This window comes from Calliphora vicina, chromosome 1 (genome assembly GCF_958450345.1).
Source record: "Calliphora vicina chromosome 1, idCalVici1.1, whole genome shotgun sequence".
Lineage (NCBI taxonomy): Eukaryota > Metazoa > Arthropoda > Insecta > Diptera > Calliphoridae > Calliphora > Calliphora vicina.
In genome coordinates, this window is record NC_088780.1 from 106,383,013 (window position 1) to 106,401,822 (window position 18,810).

Genomic DNA, 18,810 nt, shown 5'->3' on the forward strand with positions numbered 1-18,810 from the left:
TGTATGTTCGAGTGTATATTCTCTATTGTGCTGGAATAACGAAGAATGGGCAAATCATTATCGGTATGATCCGGGCGCATAACTTTATCCAATCTTGATCATGCAAGACCGGCTTGATGCAAGATATGAAAAAACTTTAAAATTTTTGAAAGTGGGCAAGGTTTGTGGAACTTCTGAAGTGTAAATATAAGCTTTTTATATAAGTTTTTGATATCGGTGGAAACCTTATGACATAAAGATTGACATTTTAGTGAAATGAATAATTTTGTGACGTCATTTACCTTAAAAACTAATAATATTTTAAAATGGTGATTTTCCATCAAGAAAAATAAAAACTTTGAATTAATGTAAAATTTGAACAGTTACAGACATCACAATAAAATTTGGAAGTAATATAGACCTAAATATTCGTAAGTCAATGGCATCACTAATGTTGCCATTCTTTGTTTTTAAACACCGAAATTCCTGAAACGGCGAAAATTTGTTCCAAAAACTAAGTTTTTTTTAGAAAATAGCCCACTTTGACGTTATTTACAGCATGATAGTAAAAACGTTCTGTATGTATATAAACAACATATGGGGCTATACAAATGTGATGAGCTTTTGAGGGTCGGTGTTTTGCGTTTTTAGAATTTTTTACTCAAACCTAATTTTTTTTTTTCAAAATTGCCCAAGTTTGGATAGGGCTGGGGGGTACAATGTCCGCTTAAGTTAGTCAAATTTTACCTTATATGTTTTTGCATTAAGTTCTCTTTCCAGATCATAAAAAAATTTATATAGTCCCGAAGAAAATTAGTTTTTTATAAAAGAAAAAATATGGGGACTTTTTTGGGAAAAAACTTAAAAAACACACGCATACAAAGTTGAAATATATAAAAAGATGCTTCAACTTTGGATGCGTGTAACTTTTTATAGGGACGAAATAATTGTTATCAGATTTGTTTTATTTTCTTTAGAATTTTATCGCAAATATACGTCATATATAAAAAAACAAATTTCGACCTTTCGTAGGCCCATCAAATTTAAAATACGAAAAAAAGATCGGGCAAAATTTAAAAAAATATTAAACCCAAATATCTCTTGAACTAAAAGAGATAACTACAGATAAAATCATATTTTTTGTAGACCTTCTCAAGGTCTATCTATATTTGAAATTGCAGCTCATTCGGATCATAAATGACTTTTTGGTAATTTTTTTATAAATGTGTGACATTGAAGGTCCACCCACTGATCCCCATTCCGAACACCTCAGCCGAGTAAATAATACAGCACAACATAGAAGTGTGGACTTGATAATACTATTTTTACAAAAAAATCTTTGTTTTAGCGTCAAAAAATAGGAAAAACGAAAATTGTTAAGGTACAAAGTGATCTTTATGTGCTATGTAGAGTGACTAGACACATTCAGAATGCATTGATATGTTCACAAGAGTTATTCAAATTTACCGTAGCTACAACTTTGCGAGATATTGTTATTGAAAAATTAGGAGTCCCTGGAAGTTATTCTAAAAAAAGTAAAAAAAAAAAATTTTCTTCCTATATTTTTTCAACAAAAGTGCACGAAAAAGCTATTTTTTGGAAACAAATTTTAACAAAATTTATTTGGCGGACTCTTAGCTATATTATTGCCATATAAAGTTAAGCCGTAGCACAAAGTCTGAATTAGCTGTTAACCAAAACCTGATGACACCTTTTTTAGAGGCCCCACTGATTTTCAGAAACTTTGGGGGCCCATAAAAAAAAATCGGTCACCAAAATGGGCAAACTGAGTATAGGGTTGTACTACCCTTTGGTAGTAGAGTCGAACCTATACTGTCATGATCTTGTGTTTTTCCAAAAGTCTCCATTTGTTGCATAGTGTAATCTATTAAATGTAGTAGTAAAGCCGGAGTTTAAGTTTGTGTTTTTATTTCGCAAAAATTTTGTTATTGTTAAGTTTTACTCATTTGTGTACAAATAATTTAATAGCTTTTGTTGAACATAAATGTGAATAATCTTGTTTAAGTTTATTTAAAGTTAAAATCAGGAATGTCACCGTGCTGAAAAATAGAAGTTATTTAATATTTTGAGTTTAAAGTTATTTTTTCACTTCAATTAGCCTTAAAATAAGTAATTTTAGTTTAGCTCATCTTATTATTAAACTGTCTTCAATTGGGCCGTCTTATCCAATTGTACAATGTTTGACACGTCTATCTATTATTCTCTTTCTTATAATTAGGAAGTAACCTAATTAAATATTTTTCTTTAGCACAACATCTCCGTAGAAATCTTAGTTATTGTTTAAATATAAAATAATGTTTGTAATTATAATTTAACCGTCTCTAACTGGTTTATGTTTAGATTAGCATTTAGTAATTCAAAAAAATTATAATTTGTATTCTCTTTACTTTGTTTTGCAGTTATTGGATTATTATCAAGCTTGTGTTACATATTATCATCAAGGTTTCGATTTGTGCAACGATTTTGATGTATTTTTTAAAAGTATTACTGAAGACTTGAATGCGCTACGTGGCGAATATCAACAATTAGAGAAGGCCATGCAAAATCGCCATATGAGTGTGAATAGTTTTAGTGAAACGAATACAAATAGTACTTCGAATAAAATCGAAGGATATTTATTCAAAAAGAAATCGAAAGGATTTAAAACTTGGTGCCGTCGATGGTTCTACTTAAGTGATAATCAACTAGTATACAGGTACGTTCAAATAACAAAATGTTATTCAGTCCTGTTCCATATATAACAATTAATATAGAATTTAATACATACATTGATAATTTATAAATAAAAATGGCATATGACTGAATAGTTTTAAATTTTTATGCAATATCTTTAATTTTTTAAGGCATGCTTAAGTATAAAGTAAATCGTAAATTAGGATAATGGTACATACATTTATTATTTTGTAAATTAAAAAAAAAAAATATTTAGTTTCCTGTTTTTATTAATTTTTTTCAATAATTCTAAATTTTATTTTTTCTTCTTTTTCATATGTTGTGTTCATTTTGTTGTACTTGTTGTTCTTGTGTAACAATTGTATGTAATTTACTACTTGTTTAAACTAAACTAATTTTGCGTCTCCTTAATTAATCTTTTGTTGCTATTTACGAACAAAAAAATATTGTTGTTTTGTATGTTTTTTGTTTTGTTGTATTGAAAAAATGTCTTGTGTTGTTGTTGTTGTGTAACGCTCTGAAGTGATTTGGATTCGAATTGCAGAAAACGTAGCAACGAGGATTCATTTTCTGTGATGGAAGAAGATTTACGCATTTGCACTGTCCGACCAGTTAACGATGGTGATCGACGTTTTTGTTTTGAAGTCATATCGCCAACCAAGTACGTAAATTGAAAATCCATGTGTATTTAATAATGTTTATTTACTTTATCTTTTGTTTAATATTTTTCTTTTGAAGATCTCACATTTTACAAGCTGACTCAGCTGATATGCTAACCATGTGGATTTCAGCATTACAAAAAAGTATTGGTGCAGCTATACAACATGATTCACAACATTCCAGACCACAGTCGTCATTGCATGCAAATCCCTTGAATGCCAAAAGGAAAGTGTAAGTAAAGAAATAATGTTTTTAATAAGTACATTTGTAAGCCAGTAAAAGTAGGTGGACAAACTTACTAACACTCTCAAAATGTTTTTTTTAATGAAGGTTAAAAGTCACTTATAATTACAAATTTCATAAAACTTGGTATACAGCTTATTAATGTTTAACCCAAATTTTAAATTGGCTATGGTTTGTCCTTTATTCAGTTTTAAAGTTAAGTATTTGATATAAGAATGGTGTAAAATCGCTCAATTTCAATTGTATATTACTTTTTAACCGCTTATCCAATTTTTACAATATTGGTCTCAAAGTGATGCTTATGCACCATAGTTAATTTACTATATTTTCTTTTCTTTTGAGCACAGGATATTGTACCAAAAAATTGTCCTTGAACAAAAATATCTCAAAAAAAGTATCTTCCACTTTCTAAAGGTTTTCCTCAATTATAAGACTATGGTATGGTTAACTACTAGGGATGCCAGATTCAGATTCGCAAAAAGCTGGACATTGGGCTTTAAAAAGCTGGACAAATAAAAAAAACTGGACATTAAAAAAGTTACTGTTAATTTTGTTTTTTTTAAATATATATTTATCCATTGGAAAACTTGGAAAACGACCTAGCGTGAGTATAGGTCATGTTGAGTACATACAAATTGTGTAAAGAAATTTCAGAAACACCCTTAAATTCAGAAGTTATTCCAAAAAACCGTTTTCAGTGATGTTCGTCAACATAACGAACAGTAACTCAGTCAGTTTTTGTCCGATTTTAATTTTCACGATAAAAAATAACCAGAGATTGAGAAAATGGGTGTTAGAGGTAATAAAGTACTACGACCTACCGTAAAACAGTTGTTTCAAAATAACTCAAATTTTTTCAAAACCTTTAAAAACGGTTCGCTTTTCAAGTTTAAGATTTTTTTAGTGTATACTAAAAAATCGACTGAAATCAGACGATTTTACCTTTTAAAAAAAGTTAAAAAAGGTAAATTTTTTACTTTTTTTGAAATTTGGGCTCCTCGTAGTGGAAATTTTTTTTCCCCATGCCAAAAACTATCGAAAAATCGATGGCACAATATTGATTGCAAAATCGAAAGAATTAAAAGTAATAAATTAAATACTAAAAACACTGCCACTTTATTTCGTTTTTGAGCTTATAGATTTAGCCAATTCCAAACCTTTAGAGATTTGTAAACAATTTTGAAAATTTTTACAAGATTCCTCTAAATTTGTTCGTATTAATATTTCAGCTCTAAACAGGTCGAATGACATTCGGTTTCTTTCTTTAGTATAGAGATTGTTTAATATAGGAAAAACTCTTTCACAAAAAGTGTTGATCACTGGTATTGAAAATACGAAACATACAACTTTTCTAAAATTCTCGAATTCATTATTTTCACCTTTGGTAAACAAAATAGAAATAAGTCGTAACGATTTTCTAAATAGCTAACTGCTGTTTTTAATAAGTCGTCTAATAATCATCTTAAATATTATTAAATAATCATCTTAAAAGTTGTATGTACATTAAGTGAAATTTGTTTTCTTTGGTGCTAACAAATGTGTTATGTATTCTACATTTGAGGCTATTCATAAGTACGATCAGAAATTCCATATGACACGTATTCCCATAAAACTTTTTGGAATTTATTTTCTTCGTTTCTTCGAAAAATACATATGTAGACGTTTTTGCATATATTATTACTGTGTGCAAATTAGTAGTAATATTGGATATTATTGTCCAAAATTTCTATTTAGCTGGACAAATTCAATTTTAGCTTGAAACTGGACAGTCATCAAAAAAGCTGGACAATCCAGCCAAGTCCAGCCCGGCTGGCAACCCTATTAACAACACATACAAAATTTTAGTGGTACCATGATGGGATCTCGAGATAATAATTTAGTAAAAATTTGATAATCGAGGAATAATCAAATACGTCAATTATAATTTTAGACATATCTTTATAGTTAGTTGTCCGATTTTTGTAAACTAGTCTTATAAAGCAAGAAATTATACCTGTCATTTCACACAAAAAAGCATTTATACGAAATTTAATATTTTCATGCATAGACAACAACTAGATAGACTGAGAGCCAAAAACCTAAGTCTGTTGTCAAAAACCTAATTGATGAGAATGTATTGCATGTATTTTGTTATTGTATAACCCGTATGTGTGATAAGAGAGTAATTTTTCCATATATATTACTCTCTCCTTCCGTTCTATGTGTTTATTCTATATTTTCATGTTTTTTCTTATTGTGTGATGAATAATGAATTATACAAATTTAGAGATTTTTGGTAATTATTATAATTTTTTATTTATGTATATAATTTGAAAGTAAATTTTAATTTGGCTCAAGTTTATTTATTATAATTACTCTGTAATAATTTCAAGAATACCATTGTAAAGTAATTTAGATAATTGGAAAATTGGAATCAGAGAACGGATTGAAAACATTCACGTTTTCTGCCCATTCATAAATTCACTGCTATTGCATTGCCTTTAATCGACAATAACAAAAATATGCCGAATCTTACGGAATTAGTATTTTAAATTTTTTAAATTAAAATGCATATAACATTGAAGTCGGACATGATTTTTAAACAATTCTTTTTCTGTTTAACATATACATTTATTGTTAGTCCAATAAAATAAAAATGGAGAAAATCGGGAAATATTTAGACCCGATAATATCAAAAAACTGTAGCTGGTTGCCATTTGTCAACAGAAAATGATGCTGCCAGTTGCCATCTGTAATACCATTTAGGCAACTGACAACGCAACTGAAGTTCGGTTGCCATCCATAATCGACCCATAAACTTGTGTACAGCACAACTTTTAACATGTACGTATATTCATTCTATCAGCATTAAAACCATCCATACCAATCGTTAAGTATTCGATGCTTTTGGGAGTGTTAGTTTACTTTTATAGAAGTCAAGCAATGCATGCATCATTTTTCGTTGCACTCCATTTTATGAATAATGTCATGCATTGCTTTACAGAATTAATGTATATTGTCAACAAAAGGCTAATTTTTTGTGAATGCATTCAAAAGCACAAAATAGAGCATTCAATCCGTTCTCTGATTGGAATGCATTTTCTACCCTGCCAAGGGCTTTATTAACAATTTGTATTCATAAACACTCAAAATATTTATACCACTAGAATACATGTGCGTATGTGAGCGCATACATTAATAATACAAATACAAAATGTGGTTATCCTATACCTTTTAACCATAATTTAATTATTTTACAGGCATTGGGAACAATTCCTTAAAATCCCTGGCAACGCACAATGTTGTGATTGTCGCGGTTCTGATCCGCGCTGGGCTTCCATTAATTTAGGCATAACATTGTGTATAGAATGCTCGGGTGTTCATCGCAGTTTAGGTGTACACTACAGTAAAGTACGTTCGTTAACTTTAGATGCTTGGGAAACGGAAAATGTAAAAGTCATGATGGAATTAGGCAATGCCGTGGTTAATCGTATCTTTGAATCACGTATTGGTGAGAATTGTGAACTGAAACCGGCCACGGAAAATTGTGAAATTTCCGTAAGGGAAGCATGGATAAAGGCAAAATATGTAGAAAAACGTTTTGTATGCGGTATGCCTAAGCCAACAGATTATCTGTCCAGTGAAACGGCCGAAGTTCTATCCATCGATAGTGGTGAGATGGGTAAAAGGGCGACATTGTCGTTGGGAGCACCGCGAAAGTGGGCTGTTAAAAAGTTTAGACGTCGTCGTCACCGTGATCGTAAACGTCAACGATCAAGTTCCAAATCATCCGATGATCCCATCATAGACGATGTCGAAGATGACGATGATGATGAATCGATCAATATACCCTCTATGTCTTTAAGCATTTCACGTGAAGATCTATTAATAGTGGGCGATGAATTAGGTTTGGAAACGTATGAAACACCTGGTATACTGGGTTCCGATCAAGAATCCACTGAGGGTGAAAATGAACCGGAAGTAATACATGAAGTGCCCTTTTCAAAACTCAATGCGAATCTCATGTTGTATCAAGCATCGGCTGTACACAATTTACCCGTAATGTGTATGGCTTTTGCTTTAGGTGCCGATAAGAATTGGCGTAATGTAGAAGATCATAATCGTACTTACTTACATCAGGCAGTATTATCGGTAAGAATTTCATAAAGCGGTGCGTGTGTATTTGTTATTAATTATTATTTTTTCTTGTTTATTATTTTACAGGGTTCTGTTATGGCTTGTGAATATCTGCTATTAAATGGTGTTCCCATAGATTCTGTAGATAATTTGGGATACAGTGCTTTACACATGTCAACTGGAAAAGGTTTCATTGCCCAAGTGTATCTATTGCTTAAACATAAAGCCAAATATGACATCGAAGCAAATGATGGTAAAAAACCATTAGATATTGCTGTTGATCAACGAAATGCTGATATTGTTACGCTGTAAGTACAAATGTTAAGAATTAAAATCAAAATATGTAGTCTCTAATATTACATGCATTCTAAAAAAAGTAATCGCTATATTAACGATTTTTAGAATAGATTAAATGTTTTTATGATTATTTTTGAATTTAGCTGAATAATTACAAGCTAAAATGCATTGATTCACAAATCGATTTAAGTTTAAAAAAAGTTAGAAAAATGCTTTTGTATACTATAAATTTATTTTATCTGCTAAGGGCGGGGATTGACTTAAAGATTTCAGATTAAATTAACTTTAATCTACGAATATTTTTTTTGGACGTCGATTATTTCGTATTATTTCCAAGTTTAAGCGGCCATTATTGACGGGTCAATCTTTGCAAAAAATTGCAAAGTATAAACAGCTGATAAGAATATATTTGTGTAGGAATACATACAAACATTGATCACCCTGCATTTAAACAAGCAAGTAAATTATTGATAGTTGAGATACGTATTATTATTCAAAATGTCGAAATATACATCGAAATGTCGACAAGTTGCAGTATTTGCACATGCAACTAAAACTTAATTTTCTAAATAAATAGCGAAGTATAATGATATCGCCAAAAAGCCACCGCTATTTTAGTATAAAGTTTGTGAAGAGCTCACTATGCAATCAGTTTAGAAAACATTCATGAAAGATTGTGGATGTGATTCTGAAAAATATGTTTTGATAAAAGTATATCGTTTTCCGCTTACAAACATTTATTTAAATAATTATTAAACTCTATCACTTCAGTATGTTATCACAACTCTTCCACATTGGTCTATTTCTATATTAGAACTTGTTTGCTAATACAAAATTATCAAACAAAACATAAATAATTATCGTCTCTATGTATAATTCTCTATGTATTAGGATTCAAAACATGTCAAACGTTTGATAATCCAAAAAACCAATAAATATTATTTACAGCTTACGTTTAACTCGTTTAAATGATGAAATTGGACTTAATGATGAGGGCAATGGAGAAGATGAAACTTACAAGGATGTTATGAAGGACTTTTCTAATTTTACCTCCAGTCAGCCACGTATGTTACGTAATCGCAATGATTCTAATACTTTAGAATCTCAACGTTCTTCCATGACCAATTCGGATTAAATGTTATACTCAACAGAATTAAGAAAAGAGTAAATGTCATGTGTTTTTACAATGTATGTTATTTATATTTGTTATTTATATTAAAAACAACAACAACAAAAAAACGAAAACGATTTCAAATATCAGTCATTCTGTTATAACATTCATAATATATTTAAGAAAACTAAGATGTGGTGCTTTGAGAGCTAAATATCTTTTATTATGTTTAAATTTAAATGAATTATAAACACTTATTATTATCAAAATTATTTTTAACTCATTATTATTTATTAAAAGCCAACTTGTAAGAAAAACTAGTAGTATTTTGCTTTGCTCAATTTACTTTACATTTGTCTGACTTTTTATTATTTAAGCATTTATTGTTATTTAATGAAAAATGTTTAATCGAACTGCTTTTTGAAGTGTCTTCAATGTCTTTATAATAGTACTTGTAAAAGCATTCATTATGTTACAATGCCGCTACTTTGGCTATTTTATTTTAATATACATAGATAAATATTGTAAAATATTAAAAATTAATATGATGAATACACAAAATAATTATCGTGGAATTAAGCCATTTGATATATTAAAAGAAAATGATAATTATATTTTCAGTAAGTGTTAGTTATTTATTTAATAATCTGTGTATCAAATTTATTTTTTGAAATGCACACGGTAAGTGGGCGGGTGAAATAAGTAAAAACAAATAACGCCCTAAAGTATGCTTTAAAAATGGCTAATAATGTAAAAATAGCGCCATCTATTGTTGTGGTTAATGATTTTTTATTAATCAAAAAATCGAATTTTTTAGGGTGGCAACACTTCCGCAATTTTTCGACCCCACTATCAAAAACAATCTGGCAATACATAGAAAAAAATACAAAAACGGTGTTGCCAGACTAATTTTGAATAGTGGGGTCGAAAAATTGTGAAAGTGTTGCCACCCTGAAAAACCCGATTTTTTGATATATAAAAAATCAACAACCACTACAATAGATGGCGCTAAATTTAGGTGATTTTACAAAACAAAAGCATACTTTTAGGCGCGTCATTAATGCCATTTTTAGTTTAAAAGCATACTTTTAGGCGCCTCATTAATGCCATTTTTTTTAGTTTAAAAGCATTTATTTGTCTAATATAGATAAAACTATGTAACAAAATTACATGTATAATTAAAATACTAAAAATCATATACTTTTGTATACATTATCATGTTCATGGAGTTTGTGATTTGACATTTTCTTTTTTAATATTACGATGCATATTAATAATGTGTCTCTTTACTGACGAACGATCACCAAAAGTTCGATCACATTCGCTACACTGAAATGCTACGCCACTATGTGAGGCCAAATGACGACTTAGACCAGATGCGTGATTAAAACGTTTGGTACATAAATGACAGGGATGCTGTTGGATGCGTGGCTGCTCTAAGTGTATTCGATTAATATGATGAGTTAAATTAACTCGTTGAGCAAATGATCTTTCGCAATGCGGACATTGATGTGGTTTAATTCCAGTGTGCGTTTGCATATGCCTCTTGAGAATCTCTTTTTGCACAAACGATTTTTCACATACGTTACAAGAAAAAGGTTTCTCGTCACAATGCACGTACATGTGACGGCGAAGAGCACTGCTACATGAAACCACTATGCGACATTCTGGACACTGAAACGTTACACCAGTTTTCTCAACTTTTCGATGAGTTCGTAAATGACGCTCTAAAGATGATTTTGTCGAAAAGACCATTGGACAGTCATCACACTTGAATATTTTTGGTGTATCCGTACTGCGTTGTAATGGGTTCACATATGTTTTTGCAAGAAATGTTGTTTCTGAAATCGATGTAGATCTAGTGACAGATTTTTTACGTGTTGATTTTTTAGGTTTAGTCGGCGATTGTTTTTCCGCCTTGACATATTTCTGTAAAAGGGAATTGTGTTAGGGGATGTGTTAAATTTAAAACACTTATGCTTGACTTACTACTTCTTCGAACTGTCCTATTAATTCATTATCCACTCCTTCAGGAAAATCAATAACCATTATACCTTCATTTCCCTGATCGAAATTTTCTTCATCAATTTCATTACTTAAATTATCATTGGACTTTTGCAAAAACTGTATTTCTCCATTCTCATTGTCTTCAACTGTAAGTAGAAAAATATTTTCGAATCTTAACAATATGTTCGAATTTTACATTGGAAATAGGTGTGTGGAATGAATATTACAAAATATTTTTTATTTTAAGGTAAAAGTAGGTTATAGTAATATTTCACAAACATTATTAAAAATTGTAATACCAAAAGCTTAAAATAATACTTACTGCGGTAAGATGTCGTTGTTGTAGTTGTTTCTCCTGACTCTTCGTTAGTATCCATATTTTCATCATTAATTTTTTCATATGTTACAGTACTATTGGAATCTATGTATTCGTCATCTCCATACTCTTCTCCTGCCACAACGTTGTTGGTGTATTCATCTTTATATTCGGAATTTTTTTTCTGTATATCAAAACCGCCATCATCTGTGTCGTAAATTAAAAAATTTCCTTCGCTATCACACTCTTCCTCATTTGTATTCAACTCAATCTCGGTTATATTTTCATTTAGGATAATCTCTTTATTCATCAATTGGACCACTTCAATTTTGGGTGAATTCTGTGAAAGATATTTTGTTTTTGCAGTAAGATCTTTGTCAGTTGTAGGACTACATGCTTTTTTAAGAACAACAATATCATTGGCTGGTAAATTTGGATCCAAAGAGTTTTTCTTATTTGTCAGATATGTCTGTAGGTCATTCAACAGACACTTGATTTCTAATTGCCTACATTCTTCCCGCACTTCACCACGTAGAGCTTCTTTTGCTTCAGTTAAACATTGTTCGTATATGTCTTTTCTTAAGTGTTCTTCCAGCTCAGTTTCCACTTCCAGTCTTAATTCATTCCTTAGTTGTTCTCTTATTTCGGGTGTTAATTCCTCCCGACACTTTACCCTTAAATTCTCTTTGATCTTTTTCAGATCGAGTTCATTTTGTAATTTCATTTCGTTTATAATTGTATCGAATTTTGATTTCTCCATTTGTTTATGGATATCCTCTTGTTCTTTGATGAAAGCAAGTGTATCTTGAAGTTCTATTTCATCATCATCATCGTCCTCTTCCAGTTTTTTATCAAACACTTTACTTTTTCTGCCCATCCCTATTAACCGCATATGCTTCCTTAACTTAGCATCAGAAGACTGACTCTGTTTACGGAACAAATACGACTTCTCCAATTGCAAACGACATTCATAGCATATTCTCTTTGGAAAATCATCAGAATCTTTTACTTCAAGTGCTGCACAAGCCATTATCCGCATTGGTATGGATAATGCCGTGTATTTATCGGAATTTTTTTCTTTGGGAAAAATGTAAACCGATGCAGCATTTTCTTTTAAGCACAACCGACACATTTCCTGTAAGTTAGGATATAGTTTCTTTTCCATTCTCTCCAAATTTTTAGTTTTAATTGTAGACAATTATATTTTTATTAAATACCAAAAAAACAACTTTAACACGATAACTTTATATTATCGTCCGCTTACAAAATTTGTTGCAACTGTATCAAAATCAACAAGACAAACAAAATTGACAAGCGAAAATTAAACACAGCGACAAGCGACAGACTACTAATTTATTATGTATGCAAAATATGGCAAATGCTGTTAAAATTGTGGTTGTTGCGTGTCGTTTTATTTGTACTTATACATATGTAAACAAAGCAAATAAAAATTTATTGGGATTGAAATGTAATTCATTGTGAATAATGTGAATCTTGTAGTTAATTTATTTTAACAATTATTAAATTTTAATAAGAATTAAAAATAATGTGCAAAGTGAATTAATAAAGTAGCGACCAAGGCGTATTTAACAAGGTGACAGCAGTGGCGAATTGAAATAAATACAGGCGAATTCACTTATTTTTTATATATAGAGTTTGACATACAGACGTACGGGCGAATATTTTTTATATATGTAGTTTGACATTTGTGCGTGCTTTTTCTATAATCAGCTGTGCTGCCGATGGCACCTTATTAAATGCACCTTGGTAGCGACAGTACTACAACAAATACAACATTTACAAAAACCACAAGCAATTTTGTTTTTGGTTTAAGGTCTGAGCTGTCAAAGTTGCCTGTTGTTGTTTTTGCTTTTGGGCTTGTTGTATTTTGCGCCACAACAACCACAAGTGAATTGACAGTACAGACCAAAGTAAAAAAAATAGTCAGCTGTTCTACTGAGTCTACTTTATTAATTTACTTTGATAATGTGCATATCAAGGCGAATTCATACAAGGTGGTGTCAGTTCTACAAAAACAACGATTGGTCTTAACAAATGTCAAAAAACCAAAGTTAAAAATTCAACAAATAAGTATTTAAACTTAATATAGTGTACATAATTGAATAGTGTGGGCTTTATTTATTTATGTAAACAATAAATATTATGTTAATAAGCTTAGAAGCTGATTATAGAAATAGCACGCACAAATGTCAAACTACATTCATAAAAAATATTCGCCCGTACGCCCGTATGTCAAACTCTATATATAAAAAATAAGTGAATTCGCCTGTATTTATTTCAATTCGCCACTACTGTCACCTTGTTAAATACGCCTTGGTCAAGGCGAATCTAATAAGGTGACCTCACGAGAACAGCTGATTACAGAACTAGCACGCGATAATGTCAAACTGCATATATAAAAAATATTCGCCGGAACGCCATTATGTCAAACTCCATATATAAAAAATAAATTAATTCGCCTGTATTTATTTCAATTCGCCACTGCTGTCACCTTGTTAAATACGCCATGGCCTTGGTGATGTTTATGTGCAAAGCAAGGCGAATTCATACATGATGTTGGTAGTTCTAATAAAAAATGTCTATTAAAACTTAACTTATTAAGGCTTAACTTATTTAAGTAAAAATAAATATTTTGTTAAGAAGCATATAATATGTAGGTAGATATTGAAATATAAAATCAAGTTTTGAGAGGCGCTAGAAACAAGCGACTAAAAAGTAATCAGCTGTTTGACTGATTCCACCTTGGCCAATCCTTGTTCACCATTTATTTTATATTCAGCCAAATTATGAATAAAAATTCTCAGGGAGATTTTTCCCTTTTCTTATTTTTAATATTGAATTTGAATAGGAAGAATGGGAAAAGGATTTTGTATTACAATATTTATGGCCGTATTCATAAACAATTTTTAAATTTAAACAATATTTTAAAATCAAATTTTGCTTTAAAACATGGTTTAAATTTAACATTTTTTATGAATACGGGGTTAATATTTTAACGATAGTAAATCGATTTCGATTTGAGTCGAAAGTCGATTTTAATAATTTTCTGATTTGAAAAGTAAACATGCCCACATCTGTGGAATAAATTTCACAGAGCCACAAATATTTATTTTTTTGTAATTTCAATGAAATTTTTTATTTTAATTTCTCTTTCTTCTGAATGCAAAATAAATATTTTTTAAGTCAATTTTAACAAAATTAAATAAAAATGTGTAATTTGTTGTTTGTTTTCTTACCAACTTGACTAATTTTTTAAATCAACTAAAGCGTTTTGATTTTCTAATTGGAAAAGTAAACATGCCCACACCTGTGGCATTTTAATTTTATTGCCCTTTTTGTATTTCGCTTTTGTATTTGACTAAATATTTTAAATTGACTAAAGCGTTTTTGAGATATCGCCTATTTTATGTTTATATATATGTAAATATACATATTGTCACCTAAAATTCAAAACAACGTATCATCAAAAAATTCGAAATTGATTTTATTTTTGATTACGATTCACTACGTCATATTACATACATATGTATACAAAATTTTAAACTTTTATTATCAAAAATAACCAAGTTATAACCAAAATTTAAAGTAAAGTATCATCAAGTATGTATATGATTTTCTTAAACAAAATAACGTATACGCTTTGAGTAATTAATTAATAAATCGTTTTTATCTTATTTTAGGTAGTATCCTATTTTTGTTTAATAAATTTGTTGCAATTAAATATTTTTTGCAGTCTTAATGAAAATTTAATGACGAAACTTTTTTAGTTTAAAAAAGTAGTCGTTAGTAATTCAAATAAAAAAAACATAATAAAATTAAAAAAGTTAAACTGCTTTTATTTAAAATAAAAAAAATATTTTTTTTTAAGTTTTTATTTTTTCATAAAAATTTATATTGATGATACGTTTTTTTGTTTCAGAAAATAACAATTCAAAACAACGTAAGCCACATATCTTAAAGTGTGCTTTGAAAAAATTATTTTTTTTTCATAAAATATATTTCTAGAGTCATTGTAATTCAAATTTGAAAGTTTTGTTTCAATATCTCAAGTAGTTTTAATTTTATATCGTTTTTTGCTTCTCCTATAAACTTATGAAAAGTGATGTTACGTTATTTTCCATTTTAGGTGACGATATGTACCTATATTTAAACTGGAATAAATACTTTATAAACCTTAAGTTAAAAATGTTTTATTAAAAAATATGTACATACATGTATATCAAGACATCCTAACTAAGGTCACTTATATGTATTCCAAATGGAAGCGTAATGTATAACATACATTTTGATCTTCAATTCAAATTAAATTTGGCCCATGGGCTTGGTTTTGAATTTATGAAAATACAAATGTTTTGTTCATATTATATTCATAAAGCGGGAACGATAAAAAATCTCAAACTAATCTCATATACATGTATTATTTTGGTTTTCATGTAGCTTTTTTGGTACTAATACATTCTCACCACTTAGGTTTTTGACAGGAGAGTTTCCGTTTTTGAGTTTTATTTTTTATCGGAAAAGTGTTTTATAAATTTTCATTATTTTAAATTAAAATTTTTAATATGTATTGAAATATATTTATCGAGGGATTCCTAGCTTTTAGTCATAAAATGGTAGTGTTTATTTTAATATGATCTTATATTCGATCAACGTCGGAGAGAACTCTAAAAGGAAACAGATTATGAATATTTATACATGTTACATGATGAATAAATTTTCAAAACTTTAAAAAATCCTTAGGTAAATAGAATGTCAAAACATTGTGCTAAAAATTATATCTACATACATATGTATTTCCATCCTGATCATTTATATAATGTTTTAAAAGTCAGATTTAATCAATTTTTTCAAATTACTCTCTCACATATACGGGTACCGTGTGAGCTCAGAGAAATGTAAACAAATGAAATGTCTTGAAATTTTAACTTTTAATTTTTGATAAAATAACGTTCTTTCTATTACACAATATTACTTTAACACATATAATTTTATATTTTTTTAAACACTTTTAGCACACTTTCATTGTTAAAAAGTTTATATTTTGCACAAATCAAGAAAAAAATATTTTTTGAAATTCTGACATGTAATTTTTTGTTATTGTAGAATTTAAACTATAGGACAGAGTTACAATTTATGGTATTGAAAATTCATACAAATTCAAATTTAGAACATATTTATAAAACTCTGTTGCCTGTAGAAAATTTAAAAGTTACCAACACATGTGTAATTTTGTTACTCACACATGTTTAGAGTTAGGTACTTTTTTACTAACACATGTATAGATTTAGGTACTGTTGTCAAAGAGTTGGACTACTTGTTATACTTTGGTTATAATCATAGTGTAACATAGAGACGAGACGTAATTGTCAAAAACCTAAGTCTGTTGTCAAAAACCTAACTCTTGCAACAACAAAATACATGTTAGTCAATGTATTTTGTTTTTGTATCAGACATATGATTTGTTGTATTTTTGTTTGACAAATCGGAGTGTCTGGCCTCTATGTATAATTCTCTATGGTTATATTATAACATCAAAACAAATATATTTCAATTTTTAAATTAATGTTTTTCAATTCGATAAACTAAATTAGTTGGACAATTAATAACTAAAGCAAAAAGAAATTACTGAACCGTACATAAATGTGCATATTTCGCATGTCGATTGTAATTTCTTTAAAGAAAATATTGCTTGAGTTTTATTACAAACTACTACCGGCTTCGCCCGGTAGCATTTACTAATGTTAGTTCTTCAAGTTACTCCAACCCATGCATACCAGCCTGTTCTTATTTATTTGCAATTAAAATATTTAAATTTGTACTGCATATTTTAGGGAGCTTTTTTATTACAGTTGACAGGATTCACAAAAAACAGAATTTTCGAGTTTTACCCGGAATTTTTTAATTTTTTTTCTTTACAAACCATCCCCTGAAAATTTCGAATCGAATAAAAAAAAATCAGCCAAATCGCTCCAGCCGTTCTCACGTGATGACATTACATACATGAACCATTTCATTTTTACATATATAGATAGAAGACTATAAAATTCGAACTCGAGCTAGAAATTAAAGACCTTATTCATAATCAACTTTTGATTTTATGATTAATAAAATTTTAGCTTTATAAACTTGTACCAAATTTAAAATTGATTATGAATAAGGTCTTTAATTTCTAGCTCGAGTTCGAATGCCATTATCTCAAATAAGAATACTGATCGTAATTTTGGTATTTGACATTACAGTATTCGATATCGGGCAAGAAATCTAGTTCATTTTATTATAATTTCGCAATCGAAATTATTTTTTCAATACGAAAACTTATTCAATTTCATGGTATTACAAATTTTTTTGGATTGTTTTTATTTATATTTAATAAAAATTAAAAAAAAATCATTATGCATTTACCGCAGAGTAGCAAATTTTTGAAAATTAACAGTACTAAATTTTCCAAACAGTTCTAAGGGATAATGACGATCCTCAACTGGTGCATGGATGCGTATTTGACGCATGTGGGTATCGCGTCCATTTTGGTGATTTGATATAACAGCTATTTGCAGCATAAATGTTCGTATACATTTAACGCTTCCATCTTTTATTGGTACGGCTACCCACCCGGTTGGCTCATTTAGATCTACAATTTGTAATTCTTGTAAATCATTAAAGTTAGATCCAGCTCTTATGGAAATGCGGGATGGTGTATAACTTTCGTCTAACTTATAGTCGGTGTATATGTAAATTTGGCTAATTTTTGTTTTGCTATGAAATTGTATGTTGACTAAATGCGGCAGTTGACCATCCGATTGCCAATATGTATCCATAATATTGTCACGTAAACGCTCGACACCAAAACCAGGTTTGCACGATGACAAACTCCAAACAGCCAAATTGCCCACTTCCCTTACCAGACCTTGACGTTCTTCATCTAGAGGGTCCTCTTTTGTTTCGCTTTTTTCCTGTTCTTCATTATTGCCCTCCACTTTGAATTAATTGATAATTAAAACAATTTTATGTATTCTATATAAACTACACTAAATTTGCAAATTGTTGATTATAAAATGTATAAACAAACGCCTGGTGAATTGCAAATTAATCATTCACAATGGATTATCTATATATGAAAATTCATTCACAATATTGCGAATGAATAAAGCAAATGCAGAACAAAAATTTTTCAGAGATGGATAACTACTGTTAATTATTATTTCGTTTAATTTTACAATTAAATACTAGGGGTCTTTTTTTGTTAATAAAGGACATTACTTATAGATTGTTGTAAAAGATAATTCAAAAGAGAATTGCAAAAATTACATTACTAAAAAGTCATCACGAAATCTCTATTGCCTATTGTTCGAAGAACAGTTTATTGCAT

The 18,810-nt window shown here is 29.5% G+C and overlaps 3 protein-coding genes across 4 annotated transcripts in view; 1 reads left to right on the forward strand and 2 right to left on the reverse strand.

Annotated features, from left to right (window-relative positions):
- The window catches only part of CenB1A (Centaurin beta 1A), a 32,435-nt gene extending 22,721 nt beyond the window's left edge, over positions 1–9,714 (forward strand). Inside the window, exons 6-11 of one of the 2 annotated variants that reach the window (XM_065515439.1) lie at positions 2,400–2,695; positions 3,197–3,334; positions 3,412–3,564; positions 6,816–7,707; positions 7,780–8,000; positions 8,938–9,714. In XM_065515439.1, coding sequence (XP_065371511.1) covers positions 2,400–2,695; positions 3,197–3,334; positions 3,412–3,564; positions 6,816–7,707; positions 7,780–8,000; positions 8,938–9,124 — 1,887 coding nt within the window. In that variant the 3' untranslated portion in view covers positions 9,125–9,714. The remainder of the gene's footprint in view (positions 1–2,399; positions 2,696–3,196; positions 3,335–3,411; positions 3,565–6,815; positions 7,708–7,779; positions 8,001–8,937) is intronic. The other variant, XM_065515440.1, reaches the window with a different exon arrangement.
- A 495-nt stretch (positions 9,715–10,209) lies between these two features.
- LOC135963534 (zinc finger and SCAN domain containing protein 4D) lies at positions 10,210–12,671 on the reverse strand. The gene is made up of 3 exons (XM_065515441.1): positions 11,430–12,671; positions 11,090–11,253; positions 10,210–11,029 (listed from the first exon to the last, which is right to left on the reverse strand). The coding sequence occupies exons 1-3, from the start codon at positions 12,586–12,588 to the stop codon at positions 10,322–10,324; spliced, it is 2,031 nt and encodes a 676-aa protein (XP_065371513.1). The 5' UTR covers positions 12,589–12,671; the 3' UTR covers positions 10,210–10,321.
- A 5,113-nt stretch (positions 12,672–17,784) lies between these two features.
- APC10 (anaphase-promoting complex subunit 10) lies at positions 17,785–18,424 on the reverse strand (the record flags this gene model as incomplete). Its single annotated transcript, XM_065505461.1, has 1 exon — positions 17,785–18,424. A coding segment is annotated over one exon (582 nt), but the record flags the coding sequence as incomplete, so codon positions are not given.
- Positions 18,425–18,810: the final 386 nt, after the last annotated feature.

Coding starts and splice junctions, on each gene's coding strand:
- LOC135963534 (XM_065515441.1), bottom strand. CDS start 12,588: ATGGAAAAGAAACTATATCCTAACTTACAGGAAATGTGTCGGTTGTGC. Junction 11,254..11,429: donor AACAACGACATCTTACCGCA/GTAAGTATTATT, acceptor TTCTACTTACAG/TTGAAGACAATGAGAATGGA. Junction 11,030..11,089: donor TAGGACAGTTCGAAGAAGTA/GTAAGTCAAGCA, acceptor TCCCTTTTACAG/AAATATGTCAAGGCGGAAAA.